Raw genomic sequence first — 15,139 nt, 5'->3', positions numbered from 1 at the left:
AGACTGCAAGTGACGGGTGAACACATAGCAGGACAAGTCCACCCCAGCTTGAAACATCAAAAGGAGAAACACGGTATGTAATATAGCCAATATTGGTGCCCTGGGATGCGGGACTTACATAAAAGGATACATTGGGTAATACCCTCAAACTTACCATTGGTTGGCTAGCATACACAGACCCGGGGACCAAAAACGAGACCGTCAAACAGACAGGTAAGGCCCGTCATTTATAGCTCCCAACCCTGCGACGCTGCACCGCACGCCAGCGAGACGCCGGCGCATTACCTCACAGGGTCAGAGGTCCCACACGGCGCATGCGCAACCACCCTACGGCCATAGGAACAAGTCCCTGCCCAGATAGGTGCAAGAGGAGGGGGCGGTCCCGCTGACGAGACCGACCCCTCCACCAGGGACCTCACCAAGCCGCCGCGGGAGAAGCCCGCCAGCTCATTTAAAAAATGAGGGGTGGGACAGCCTGGGTCCGTAAGGTGGAGGGCAATTGGCCAATTGCCCTCCACCTTACGGACCCAGGCTGTCCCACCCCTCATTTTTAAATCAACCCCCATTGACACATATGGTTTGTGTCCTCTGGGGGTGGGCCTCTTACTATAGAATCTATTACTCTCTTATACTACCATTGTTTATTAATAATTAGCCCCGTTGCAACCCTCCAAGACAGATTCCCATTAGTTTGGCCAGGCATTATTACCGTGGCTACCCGCCCTATTTCACATGTCTCTACCCGATCATGTGGCTTGCCTATGGCCTTTCTTAACGTTTATGTCTCGCGGGGGGGGGGGCGATTGCACCGGTTCTTTAGGGTATTTTCAATCCCTAATTCACCTATTTAGGTTTTCTATGCTAAGTATAAGCTCTATTTATCCTTTTGTTTATGTCCGTTATACACCCTCCAATTCGTTTTATCCTTCCGCTGTACTGGGACCCTCTGCTTCCCCTTCTCCTGTTCCCGGCTGGGGCGCCGGCACGGGCCCCTCCCCCTGGCTTCTCCAGCGGCGGCTTGGTGAGGTCCCTGGTGGAGGGGTCGGTCTCGTCAGCGGGACCGCCCCCTCCTCTTGCACCTATCTGGGCGGGGACTTGTTCCTATGGCCGTAGGGTGGTTGCGCATGCGTTCGCGCGCCGTGTGGGGACCTCTGACCCTGTGACGTAATGCGCCGGCGTCTCGCTGGTGTGCGGCGCAGCGTCGCAGGGTTGGGAGCTATAAATGACGGGCCTTACCTGTCTGTTTGACGGTCTCGTTTTTGGTCCCCGGGTCTGTGTATGCTAGCCAACCAATGGTAAGTTTGAGGGCATTACCCAATGTATCCTTTTATGTAAGTCCCGCATCCAGGGCACCAATATTGGCTATATTACATACCGTGTTTCTCCTTTTAGATGTTTCAAGCTGGGGTGGACTTGTCCTGCTATGTGTTCGCCCGTCACTTGCAGTCTCTAGTAACAAACCCCCCCCCCCAGTTACCTTGTCGTGGCTTCAATTCCTGGCACAACGCCTTCCCCGGGAACTTTTCTATGTTTTTATCAGCATCAGGTATCCTTATGCCCATTTCACTGCACTATTTACACGGTCACATCCCTTCCCTTCCTGCCCCTCCCTTCCCCCTTTCCCCTCCCCTTCCCCTCCCCCTTCCCGTTTTTTCCTCCCCCCCCCTCTTTTTCCCCCCTCCCTCCCCTCCTCTTTCCTCATTCCCCTCCCTATCCCGTTCCCACCTTCCTCCCCCCCCCCCTCTTCCCGCTCCCCCCCCCCCCCCCCCTTTTCCCCTTCCCTCCTCCATCCCCCCTCCCCTCTGGTCCCTCACCCATCCCCCTTCCTTTCCATCTCCTTTCCTTTAATTTAATCTTCCTATCTTACACCACACCACACCATTTATTTTACAATTGTTCCCATCCTTGGCTTTCACTAGATGCATTCCTTTCCACTCCTTGCACACTGCTATTCATTTTCTCACTTCCCACATCCTCACTATTCATTCTTCCCCGTATTCTTATCACCATTTTCATCATTGTCACTATATGTTTCACCTGTCCCGTGTGTGGAAATTTAGTTTACCTTATTATGACATACATTATCTTTACTATCCCCGTCATTCTTTAGCCCCCCCAGGTCGCCGTGGGAGATCACCCCTTGGTGGTGGGGTTGTGCGCCGGGGCTCGGTTGGGACATGGGTAAGCAGATTCGTCCCCCCTTTCCCCATGTATTGCATATTACCTTTGTTAATCTTGATGCTGTAACATAAACTTTATTTACATTGTTCTTGTCCTTTGGTCAATCTCATTATATGTCTTCTTATCTGTTAGGCTCAGACTGTTTAGTCAGAATCAACTATCTCCAGATTCCCTCCTGATGAAGCGGTTTGTCCGCGAAACTAGTCGAGCAATATGATATCTGAGATGTCGTGCTGTACTTTATACTAATGATCCCATTGTTGACATATTTGTATGTAGTTTTATTGTATTAATTTCGATCTGTCCCCTGCATCCATAAATTAACTTTCAATTTCACTACTACTGTTTATGCCTTAAATTGTTACCAACAATTACTGTACCGCAATAGTCCAAATATGCCCCCACTTTTTTGGTCGCCTGACTGGGGATCAGGCTTCCAACCTCATTATTTATTAATTTCTGGATGATGGTACATGTTTATTTTTGTCATTGTAATTTTTACCTATAGAGGCCACTCGCTTAGTCAGTCTTAGTTTTATAAATGGCGATATTTTTCCATAAATCATTCAAATATATATGACCTTGAGTGTTTTTTTTAAAACCATCTTCTTCGAGAGTAGTATGATTTGATAGATTTTTTTTTTTTCTTTTAAGGCTTCTAAGTACATCCCAGATATTTGTGTCATTCGAGCAATACAGAAAGTAATCTGGGCCTCCGGCTGTGGTTCAGTTCAGTTGGTGTTCTCTGCCAATGACGAAATAAGCAAAATTTATGAGAAGGTAAGTGCTAGTATGCATGCTCCAGGAACTTTACTTTTAAAACCAAACCCTAACCTGCTTTTCCCTTATATAACAAATAGAAAGTTTTAAATGTTTCAGCCCTGAAAAAACGTCTTCGCCCATTAATCTACACATTATCCAGTTGCACTCAGGAGTAGTGGAATTTAACATGACATTCTTAATGTCAGTACATCATCCAGTTTGAAACAAAATGCTACCTTACTGAACTGATATGGATTGACTATATTTAAATTATTTTTCTAAAAATTGGTGGCTATTTTTCTTTTTCTGTTAAAAACTTTAAGTGATTGTAAACGTTTATTTTTTTTTTTTTAAATGACAAACATGCCTATACTTACTTGCTCTGTGCAATCCCGATCCTCCTCTTCTTGCACAGAGCAGCCATGATCCTCCTCTTCTTGCACAGAGCAGCCATGATCCTCCTCTTCTTGCACAGAGCAGCCATGATCCTCCTCTTCTTGCACAGAGCAGCCCTGATCCTCCTCTTCTTGCACAGAGCAGCCCTGATCCTCCTCTTCTTGCACAGAGCAGCCCTGATCCTCCTCTTCTTGCACAGAGCAGCCCTGATCCTCCTCTTCTTGCACAGAGCAGCCCTGATCCTCCTCTTCTTGCACAGAGCAGCCCTGATCCTCCTCTTCTTGCACAGAGCAGCCCTGATCCTCCTCTTCTTGCACAGAGCAGCCCTGATCCTCCTCTTCTTGCACAGAGCAGCCCTGATCCTCCTCTTCTTGCACAGAGCAGCCCCGATCCTCCTCTTCTTGCACAGAGCAGCCCCGATCCTCCTCTTCTTGCACAGAGCAGCCCCGATCCTCCTCTTCTTGCACAGAGCAGCCCCGATCCTCCTCTTCTTGCACAGAGCAGCCCCGATCCTCCTCTTCTTGCACAGAGCAGCCCCGATCCTCTTCTTCTGGGGTCCCCGTCGGTGCTCCAGGCTCCTCTTCATTAGGTGCCCCCACGGAAAGCTGCTTTCAATGGGGGCACACGTGCGGGCTCACTCCTGAGTCCCACTGCTGCATCCATTGGGAAAGTCAGCGGGATTTGACCGCTCCCATGTCACAGCTTTGATTAACAGCAGCAGGAGCCAATTGCGCCTTCTGCTACCAATCTGCCAATGAGGAGAGCGTCAGCCTCTGCGCTCGTGCACATCGCTGGATTGGATCGGGCTCAGGTGAGAAAGAGGGGGGTCATGGGAGCTGCAGCACAGAAGGTTTTTCACTATAATGCATAGAATGCATTAAGCTGGAAACCTTAAGGCTTTACAACCACTTTTAATATTTTTTTTGTTAAATTAGATTTTTGAAGAATACTGAGTAGTTCAGTAAGATAATGTTTGTTGTTGGTTTGCGATAAAGCTGTAGGACTTTGGATTTATAAGGTGCCAAAGTGTTGTAGAGAGATGGTACATTGTGCAGTTTGAAGATTTATGTGTTCTCTATATTTCACAGGCTAATGCTGGGAATGAACCTGATCCTGAGGATGAACAAGTTTGTTGTGAAGCTCTGGAGGCAATGACCTTGTGTTTTGCTTTGATACCAACAGCATTGGAAACACTCAGCAAAGAGAAAGCATGGCAGACTTTCATCATTGACTTGCTTCTTCACTGTCAAAGCAAGTAAGTGTTTGTTTTCCTGCCTTTTATGAGCTCTTAAAGTGGTTGTACACCCTGTACAACCACTTTTACCTACGTGTAAGCCTATATTAAGGCTTATCTGTAGGTGCTTGAAATATCTCCTAAACCTCCATGGTTTAGGAGATATTTACAAAAAAGCCGAGCGCCAATGACTACAGCGCATGCGCACTTTAGAAAGGACACATCGTGCCGTTTCTAATAGGGGGTCATGCCATGACTGGCGGTCCCACGGGAGTGATGTCACGCGACTCCGGCCAGTCACAGAGCTGGAGTTCACGGCTCCGGAAGATAGAGGGGTGAAGATGGACGCACGCTGCTAGTGGGGACAGCAGTGACATCGCAGGCTTTGGTTTCAGGTAAGTGACACATAATGGGCTACTATGCAATGCATAGTAGCCCATTATGCTTTAACTTTGCAGGGAAATGGAGGAAGTAAAACCCACCAGGGTTTACTTCCTCTTTAAGAGCTCTTAATAAGCAGATGGGATAAAAAATATAGTCTTTGTTGGTCTTATCCATTTATACATCAGTATTTTTATATGGAGTAGTAGCAGTTCAGTGAGGTTAGTCGCCTTTCCCTCCTTTAAATTGTGTTAGAAAATGTTGAGTGTTTTGCTGGGTTTCTGAAATCAGGTTGTGTTTTGCCCAAGTAACAGAATAGCTTCAAGCAATGGCAGCTGGGAACTGCATGATAATGCTAACAGAATGGCAAGGGTATGCGGCAGATTCTCTCTCCCCTAGCTACAGTAATCGTAAGTGAGGTAATAGAATTCCAAGTGAAAAATCTTTTAAGGAGAATATAGGCTGAGCATAATAGTTTTTATGGCAAATAAAGAATGCATAAATCGTTCTTTGATCTGACATACAAAGCTACTTTGATGTTCCTTGTATTTTTTTTTCCCACAGACTTGTTAGACAAATGGCGCAGGAACAGTTCTTTCTCATGTCTACAAGGTGTTGTATGGGACATCGACCTCTTATTTTCTTTATTACACTTCTGTTCACAGTTCTTGGGGTAAGGAATATTATGATATTTTATAATGGTGCAAGTGCTTGTAGGATAAGTTGATGCTTGTTGCCAGAATATATTGTTTGTGTGCAGAAAGTACCCTTCTTTCATTTAAAAAAAAAGTTGTGACTACATCCGGACCACCCACCTCAACTTATACTGTGGCAGGGTGGCCCGGCTGCACGAAACAACGTACCTGTACGTTGTTGGCGATGCCTGGCGACCCCCTCCCACTGTGATTGGACACAGCTGGAGCCAATCAGCGGCTGCAATGGCCTCAGTCCACCTGCAATCATTCGGAGTAGAGACCGAACGGCGGTCGGCCTATGTAAATGAGGCAGACTGTCCTGTCAGACAGTGAGAGAGAGATCATGTGTTCCTGCTAATCAGGAACACATGTTGGTTTTTTTTAGCACTGATCACTGTATTGGTGTCACTGGTCCCCAAAAAGTGTCACTTAGTGTCCGAATTGTCCGCCGCAGTCCCGCTAAAAATCACTGATCACCGCTATTACTAAAAAAAAAAAAAAAGATGCCCTAAAAATATCTTAGTTTGTAGACGCGATAACTTTTGCACAAACCAATCAATATATGCTAATTTGGATTTTTTTTTTAACAAAAATATGTAGCAGAATACAAATTGCCCTAAATTGATTAATAAATTTGTTTTGTTTTTTTTTTTACATATTTGGTTATGGTTTAACCTCTTGCTTATTGGGCACTTAAACCCCCCTCCTGCCCAGAACAATTTTCAGCTTTCAGCGCTGTCACACTTTGAATGACAATTGCGAGGTCGTGCTACACTGTACTCAAATGAAATTTTTTAACATTTTTTTCGCACAAATGGAGCTTTCTTTTGGTGGTATTTAATCACCACTGGGGTTTTTATTTTTTGCTAAGCAAACAAAAAAATACAAACATTTTTGAAAAAAAAAAACATGTTTAACCACTTTAAGACTGGGCCTCTTTTTTAGATGTGTTGTTAACAAGTTAAAAACAGTTTTTTTTGCTAGAAAATTACTTAGAACCCCCAAAAATTATACATTTTTTTTCCCCCTAATACCTTGGAGAATAAAATGGCGGTCGTTGCAAGAAAAACTTTTACCATTAAAAATCTCCAAAAGCGACATTTAAAAAATTCTACCGGTTGCATGTTTTGCGTTACAGAGGAGGTCTAGGGCTAGAATTATTGCTCTTTCTCTACCAATCGTGACGATGCCTCACATGTGTGGTTTGAACACTGAGATCAGGTCAAAAAGACCTGATCTCATATTTACACTTAAATGCAATGGAAAAAAAAAAAGGCCCCTTAAGAGCTATGGGCGGAAGTGACGTTTTGACATCGCTTCCGCCCTGCAGTGTCATGGAGACGGGTGGGGGCCATCTTCCCCTCACTCGTCTCCATGCACAGCCACAGGAAGGATCCGAACGCCTCTGCCACTGCCGACGGCTCTGGTAAGCAGCGGAGGGCACTGGATCTCATGGTGAATCTGGCGCAGAGACCACTTTTATCTTGTACCGGACCGCTGGCCAAACGCTGGGATACCGGGGTTATGGTAGCTAGCTGCTGCCATAACTACGATATCTGTCCTCAAAATAGGGACATACATCGACGTGCGGCGGTCCGGAAGTGGTTAAAAGTTTGTATAATTTTGCAAACAGGTAATTTTTCTCCTCCTTCATTGATATTCGCTGATGAGGCTGCACTGATGGGCACAGATAAGGCGACACTGATAAGAAGGCAATGGGTGGCACTGGGGGGGTGGGCACTTGTTGGTGGCACTGATGGGCACTGGTAGGTGATATTGATAGGCAGCACTGTTGATGACACACTGATGGGTGGCGCTGGTGGGCACTGGTATATGATGCTAGTGGGCACAGAAGCCTCTCTACGATCGGGACCGATGTCCCTCACGCAGCCGCCCGCAATCGGCTTTCTTTTCTCTCCTCACCCGTTTAGGTCACATGATCAGCTGTCATTGGCTGACAGCTGATCACGTGGTAAGGGGTCGGGATCGACCCCTTACTCAGATCTGTGATCACAAAGCGCGCGCGCCCTACAGGGGGGCGTGCAGGCCGGGGAGGCCGTCCAGCAACGCCCACCCGGCAAATTAAGTTCCCACTGTAGCCGTCTTTCGGCTATAGAGCGGACGGCAAGTGGTTAACGCCGAAAGTAAAAAATTTTTTGTTTTGTTTTTTCCAAAATTGTTGTGCTTTTTTTTTTGTCTATAGCAAAAAAAATTAAAAACAGCAGAGGTGATCAAATAGCACCACAAAAAAAGCTCTATTTGTGGTGGAAACAAATGACAGAGCTTGGGTACAACATTGCATGGCCGTGCAATTGTCAGAGGGGGCAAAACCTTTTCGGGGCTGAAGTGGTTAACCAACTTCCTTCCCCTAAGGTTCACTAAAAAAAGCATGCCAAGAATACAACTCGGTTACCATTTATTAGTCCAGGGTACCCTGAGTGTTGTCCTAACAGAAATGGTAAACACCAGTAATAGTAGCAGTCCATCCGTGAAACACTTAAACTGTCTAGAGACAGTTTGTATAATCTGCATTCACTGAAAAGCTGTATTACCTGTAATGCTACTGGCTTTGTGGTTGCAGGTTGTCCATCCTTGTTTTTAGCTTAGAAAAATCTTCAATTAAAAAATCTTTTTTATAAACCTAAATGGAGTTTAAAATTTCTTTTAATTGGCTCTACTGAGAAAACAATGGTTTATGTCAACATAGCTGCTTTTTTAAGGTTTAATGTACATGGGACATTTTACAACCTCTCCTGAATGATTTAACTTGACAGATGGTAACCATTGTTTAAAAACGTCTGTTTTGCCACGTTTAGACGAGTTTGCGCTTTTAGAAGCTTTTTTTTTTCAAATAGTCAAAAATTTAAAACGCCTGTAAACTAAACGTGGCTAAACGTGAGTTACCGTGTTTACATGCGATTACAAGCTTTTACAGGTGTTTGGCATTTCAAATGCCCCTGAATATCCGTCCTGAATGCATTTTTTTTGTTTTCCAAAAAAAGCTTCTAAACTCAACTGCTTAAAAACAACTATAAATATCCCTGTGTACATGCATAAGATAACGGAGAGTTCAGGGGCAGCTGAAAAAATGCCCAACTGCTCCTAAACAACTGTTTACCAGCAGCAGTGTACATGATTTCTGTTTAATGTGTTGAACATTGAGTGTTTTGACTCAATTCATTTGACTAAATTAATCAAATCTATCACAATGTAATCACTTTATTTTTATTTGACAGAGTACTGCTAGAGAGCGGGCTAAACATGCTGGGGATTATTTCACCTTGTTAAGGCACCTTCTGAATTATGCCTACAACAGCAACATTAACATTCCCAATGCTGAGGTTCTGCTCAACAATGAAATAGATTGGCTCAAAAGGATAAGAGTGAGTGATTTTGCTGTGATAAAATATTTAGGGTACGCATTTGACTCATTTAACTGTATCAAAACAATTATAGTTTCTTGTACATACAGCGCATTACAGGACACAGACACGTCTTGGTTAAAGGCAGGTACCTTCAAGTGATTGGACACTGGGGGGAAAAAAAATGCAAAGACCTCCATAATGTCTAGCAATCCATGGCAGTGGCGGTCTGCAACATTGTGACCCAGTCCCTATAGACCCCCCTCACTGAAGGGTTGTGCTTTTCCAAAGTGGGTGAAGTTCCCTATCCTATCCAGTGCTTGGATTTGCTCACCTGAATCGTGGGTTTTTACCCCCAGGTGCCTCCCTTCTTTTATGCTCCTTGGGTAGGATCCTCACTCCTCCTTACTTTCCTAGCCCCCTAATTACCACCTGCTAGGTTTAACAGATGAGTGACCTGGGGTTTATTCCATGGCACTGCCATGGACAAAACTGGGCACCCTCCCTGGGGTCCTGAGTGGTGTGAGTGAAGTCATCTCACCACTTAGCTGCACTGAGCGCACATTTTTCAGATGTTAGTGATGTGCCAGAACAAAGCTTATGGGGTGACAGGACTCACGGCAGAGCTGTGTGCGCAGACACAGGGAAGACCCCCTCACCCCCATACTCACACCTCATCTTTCAAGTTGTAAGTACCCTATTAAGGGCTCCCCTTCACTATTGGCAGAGCTAGGGAGGAAAAGGTCAAGAACAGGGAAAAAAAGGCCCTAACATTTCCCTGGCTACCAGTGGGGGGGGGGGGGTTGTTCTGAACCCCTTTTTCTGCAGGGATTCAACCTCTGATAGTATTCTCAGCTTTCTCACCTCTGACTCTCTTCCTCCTCAGGACAAATCTATTGCCCCTTCTGGCGTCCAACACTCATCCTGCCTTAGTAAAGAGGATTTAGCGGTATCCATGTCCATTTTAATGGTTAAGTCCACAGGCTGCTGGTTATAAGCGACTCTGGTATAGCACTGATAGGGTTCTTATACCAGAACGCGCATATGGGGCAAAATAGGGCGAAGAATCAGAGCCTACTTGCTTTAAATCCCTCTTTTATTGGCAAAACTCCACTATTTTGGTGTTTGAGGTAAGAACTTGTTTGGTGTTGGAACCGCCAGAGGCCTTCCAACTTAGAGTGGAGCGCCACCCAAAAGGGAAAGTTCCGCTTTAAGCACTCTTATTGCTGCTATGGCTGTGTGCCAAAATCTAGTGATCTGGACAACCAAAATCCAACTCTACAGACACTGAGCGCCTTCAGCACCTGGAACTCCTGACTGTTTGCGTACATGGACTGGCTTACTCTTATCGTCAGATATCTAGGGTGGAACTTCCATTTGTCTAGATCAGGGGTCTCAAACGGGTGGCCCTCCAGCTGTTGCAAAACTACAAGTTCCATGAGGCATTGCAAGGCTGACAGTTACAAGCATGACACCCTCAAGCAGAGGCATGATGGGACTTGTAGTTCCACAACAGCTGGAGGGCCACCAGTTTGAGACCCTTGGTCTAGATGCACATATGTGGCTTAAATATTAATCATCAAGGCTGTTGGGTAAAAAAATTACTTATGAGAATTCCCTTGGCAGGAGGATGGCTCTTCCTGGACGGATCTTTCAGGTTGCCGTTCTGGCCTGTTAGGCTGAAGGGTAGGGTTCCACCCCTCTTCCAGTGAAGGCTTATTCTACTAGATATATTAGTGCAGCCCGGGCCTTTTGGCATCAAGCTTCTGCATTAAGAATTTATAAAAATGTATCGACTACTCAAAAAACTCTTCTGGTATAGGCTCAAAAGACACTTTTATGCAAAACAGAATTAAGTTCCCTCTCCTAACAACAAATTTTCAAATGTTATTGTACACAGAGACTCTTACAAACCATAGTCCAATATGTTAAAACCCCATATGGACCGGTTCTCAAGAACAGGGAAATTTTTTTCAGTAATAGACATATAATGATCAAATGGAACAGATCAAGCACTGATTCCTACACACTGGAGAACAACTACATTCTCTGCCATTGGGCAATGGATGGATGATCTCAGTCATCTCATACGGATGGAAGTATTAACTGCTAGCCTACATGACCAACATTCAAACTTTACAGTGGTAGTAAACCGCATAAAAAAAAAAAAAAAAACACCCCGGGCAGTTTAAAATATAATATGCTACTATGCGCTGCATACTAGCACTTTATGGCAGACTTGCCTGAAAACTAAGCCCTCCAGGGGTGCACTGTCACCGCTGAAGGCGTTTGCGGGTACGCAGGCTTCGGCGATAGGAATGGCCGAGCTAGTGATGACGCGTGTGTGCGGGAGTTGCTGTTTACAGCACGGGTATGCCATTCCTTCAGAGCTCACATTTAGCAGTGCACGTTTAGGAGATGTTTACTGTACCTATGTAAGCCTTATTATAGGTAAAAGGAAGTTTACTTCCCCTTTACCTTTTCTCTTGGCTTCCTCCAAGCCATCCTTGGCTACCTACTTCTTTGTGTCACTTTCTCTATCCTTATTGGCTCTGCTTTGTGTTTTTTGTGGTTTTTTTTAAGTGATCTTTGCTTGCAGAAGGTGCAGGAGACTCCTTTTTAGAACAGTCTCAACTCTTTCTAGACCTACTGGGTGGCCCTATGTCTGCAATGGTAATTTCAATTAACCATGGTCAAGAGAGTAGTGTCCCTTTTTTGGTTTTACATGTACATAGCAGGATGTTAATGTATATGTACGGAGATGTTGAGATTTGGTCTCAGTGCACCTTCCTTATCAAACCGTGTTTGACTTCTCCTTTTGCATGTCCTATGCTTTAAAACTCCATAAAATATATTCTTTAAAAAAACAAATTCTGCCCTTCAGCCTTCTAGTCGCCTCGGATACTTGGGTTTTGCCCTTGATGCATCCCAAGCAAATGTTTATTTCTAGATAAGAAAATGTTGTTTCAGAGTTTCTTCCAATCTTTTACAAAATTCTTTGACTTCTCTCTTAGTCAAAACTTTTATTGAAGGTGTATCTCTGATTAGGCCCCCTTGCAGCACAATGTGCTTCCTTGGGACTTAAACTTGGCTCTTTCTGCCCTGCAGAAACCACCCTTTGAATCAATCAGGGATATGACCTTGGATGACCTCTCCTGCAGAGAGGTCTTTTTAAATTCTGTCACATCTACAAGACATGTCGCTAAATTGGTATCTCTCTTGTAAGGAGGAGTTCCTCATTCTTCACAATGACACAGTAGTCCTACATCTAAGATCATCTGTTCTACCTAATGGCAGCATCAGTCTTCCACCTCAGTGAAGACCTAGTCCTTCCATCCTCATGCCCTGCTCCAAAGGACCCAAAGGAAGTTGCTCTTTATTGCCCGGATGTAGTCCGAGTCATCAGAAGGTGGTACCTCAAGCATCAGCTTCGATCAGGAAGATGGATTCTCTATTTGTCCTATCCTCAAGACCTTACAAGGTACATCCTGCTTCTAAGTCTACAATTGCTCAGTCAGTCAGAAAACGACATACAGCTCTCTGCTGCAAAGTTATTTTGCAGCAGCACTTGAAGTTGGTTCTGTTGTCCCTTATTGTTGGGCATTTTGGAACACTTCTGTTTTCCTAGTTGTTGCCCACATTTCTCATTTATTGCTTGTCAAGTCCCAGGGTCTATAAGTAATCAGCCTTTTGTCCCGTAATGTACAATTAGGATAAAGACATTTTTTGGCTTAGTTTTACATTCCATGTCTTGGAATACCAAATACAGACCACCCTCCTTTCTTTTTCTTGCTTACTCTGCAATTCTTGCTACAAACTGGGTGGGGTGGGGTTAGGGTTGCAGGAAAGGCACGCAGGGGGCATGTCTTCAAGAGCTTTGCCAGTGTCCAATTACCTGAAGGTGCGACCCTGCAACTCAGGGTCTACAAACACTCAGCCCATGTCCTGTACTGTACTCAGATATGGAATTTACAAATAAGTCAAAAATGCCTCTATTTTTAGTTTGTGTTAAGGTTTTAGACTCTGTAATGTAGAATATAAACACGCTGTGTCCTGTTTAATGTAGGATGATGTTAAAAGAACCGGTGAAACAGGTATCGAGGAGACCATTCTTGAAGGTCACTTAGGAGTAACAAAGGAATTGTTGGCATTCCAGACGCCAGAGAAGAAATACCACATTGGATGTGAGAAAGGGGGTGCTAATCTTATTAAGGTAGGATGTGTTTTGCTAGGATGTTTTATTGTTTGAGTGGGTACTTGTTGCCCAACTGTATTAGCAGCTATTTTGTTGATCTAGCAGTTGATCAAATGAATCATGGAAGTAATATTTTCTTCTGTTAACTGCATGTGGCAATACCTGTAAGGATGGTATTAAGTTTATCAATTTTTTTATTTTCTATATCGTGATGTAATATTCCCCACATTTACAGACTATAATGCCCAGCAAGTCTGACAATTACAGAGGTTATGACAAACGTTTTCACTTCCAGGGGAGCGAACTATGGATCCGTTTTACTAATATGATTTAAAGCTCTATTTAAAACAAAAAATGAAAGAAAAAAAATTTGGCTATAACTTAAACGCTTTAGTTAAAGGTGGACCTTAATTTGTTTGCTTTTACTTAATGAAACCATGTCCATCTTAAACTGCCTTGTTCACAGAGTGGCAACGCTTCAATAATACTGCAGAATGATCAGTATTGTCACTTTGTTGAAGGTAATATAAATTTAAATAAAACCCTAATGGCAGGTTTATCAGGTAATGAAATTGTGTTAAAATGGGTGCTCTGAAAACAAAAATTGCTGTGGTAAAGTAATTGATTGTAAAGCTTGATTTTTTTTTTCATTAAAATGACAGACTGGTTGTGCTCAGCACATCTCATATCCTCCTCTTCTCAGGTCCACCGTCGGCACTCCTGGCTTCTTCCCCAGCCGAGTGCCCACCATAGGAAGCCACTTCCTGTGGGCTCACTCCCAAGCCAGGCTGTTTGTGTCTATTCAGACACTCAGCCCTGCCCCTCCACACTTTGCTCACAAGTTAAGACTGACAGCAGAAGGAGCCAGTGGCTCCCACTACTCTCAGCCAAGCCTGGTAGAGGGGAGAAGAACTGATGTGCGCTGGACTGAGATCGGGGGTCGGGTGTTTATTTGGGTTGGGGGTGCGGGGGTAACTGTCTATTAAAGGTTTTTTACCATAATACAAAAGGGTTAAACCTTTTACCTTTACAACCACTTTAGTGCTACTGTCGGACTATAGCTTATGTACAGTACCTTGAAAAGGTATTCATACCCCTTGAAATTTTCTCCATTTTTGTCATGTTAAAAACCAGAAATGTAACTGTATTATATTGGGATTTTATGTGATAGACCAACACAAAGTGGCACATAATTGTGAAGTGGAAGGAAAATGATAAAAGGTTTTTAAATTTTTTTACAAATATAGTTGTGCTCATAAGTTTACATACCCTAGCAGGATTTATGATTTCTTGGCCATTTTTCAGAGAATATTAATAACACAAAAACTTTTCTTTCAGTCATGGTTAGTGTTTGGCAGAAGCCATTTATTATTAATCAACTGTGTTTACTCTTTTTAAATTATAATGACAACAGAAACTACCTAAATGACCCTGATCAAAAGTTTATATACCCCTGTTCTTACGACCGTGTATTGCCCTCTTTAATATCAATGACCGCTTGAAGTCTTTTGTGGTATTTGTGGATGAGGCTCTTTATCTTCTTAGATGGTAAAGCTGCCCATTCCTCTTAGCAAAAAGCCTCCAGTGCCTATAACTTCTTGGGCTGTCTTGCGTGATCTGCACGTTTTGAGATCTCCCCAGAGTGGCTCAATGATATTGAGGTCAGGAGACTGAGATGGCCACTCCAGAACCTTCCCTTTATTCTGCTGTAGTAAATGATAGGTCGACTTGGCCTTGTGTTTTGGATCATTGTCATGTTGGATTGTGCAGCTTCCTGGCTAATGAATGCAAATGTTCCTCCAGTATTTTTTGATAACCTGCTGCATTCATCTTGCCATCAATTTTGACCAAATTTCCTGTGCCTTTTGTAGCTCACACATACCCAAAACATCAGCGATCCACCTCCGTGTTTCACAGTAGGAATGGTGTACCT

General features: G+C 44.0%; 1 protein-coding gene across 4 annotated transcripts in view; it reads left to right on the top strand.

Moving 5' to 3' along the window:
- The window catches only part of USP9X (ubiquitin specific peptidase 9 X-linked), a 365,419-nt gene that overhangs the window by 226,624 nt on the left and 123,656 nt on the right, over positions 1 to 15,139 (top strand). For all 4 annotated transcript variants that reach the window (XM_073616321.1, XM_073616319.1, XM_073616322.1 and 1 more), the window contains 5 exons: positions 2,836 to 2,961; positions 4,428 to 4,594; positions 5,519 to 5,627; positions 8,886 to 9,032; positions 13,078 to 13,224. In XM_073616321.1, coding sequence (XP_073472422.1) covers positions 2,836 to 2,961; positions 4,428 to 4,594; positions 5,519 to 5,627; positions 8,886 to 9,032; positions 13,078 to 13,224 — 696 coding nt within the window. The remainder of the gene's footprint in view (positions 1 to 2,835; positions 2,962 to 4,427; positions 4,595 to 5,518; positions 5,628 to 8,885; positions 9,033 to 13,077; positions 13,225 to 15,139) is intronic.

The sequence above is a fragment of the Aquarana catesbeiana genome, linkage group LG02 (assembly GCF_042186555.1).
Source record: "Aquarana catesbeiana isolate 2022-GZ linkage group LG02, ASM4218655v1, whole genome shotgun sequence".
In the NCBI taxonomy this organism is placed as follows: domain Eukaryota; kingdom Metazoa; phylum Chordata; class Amphibia; order Anura; family Ranidae; genus Aquarana; species Aquarana catesbeiana.
This window is presented reverse-complemented; position numbering and strand designations above follow the sequence as displayed.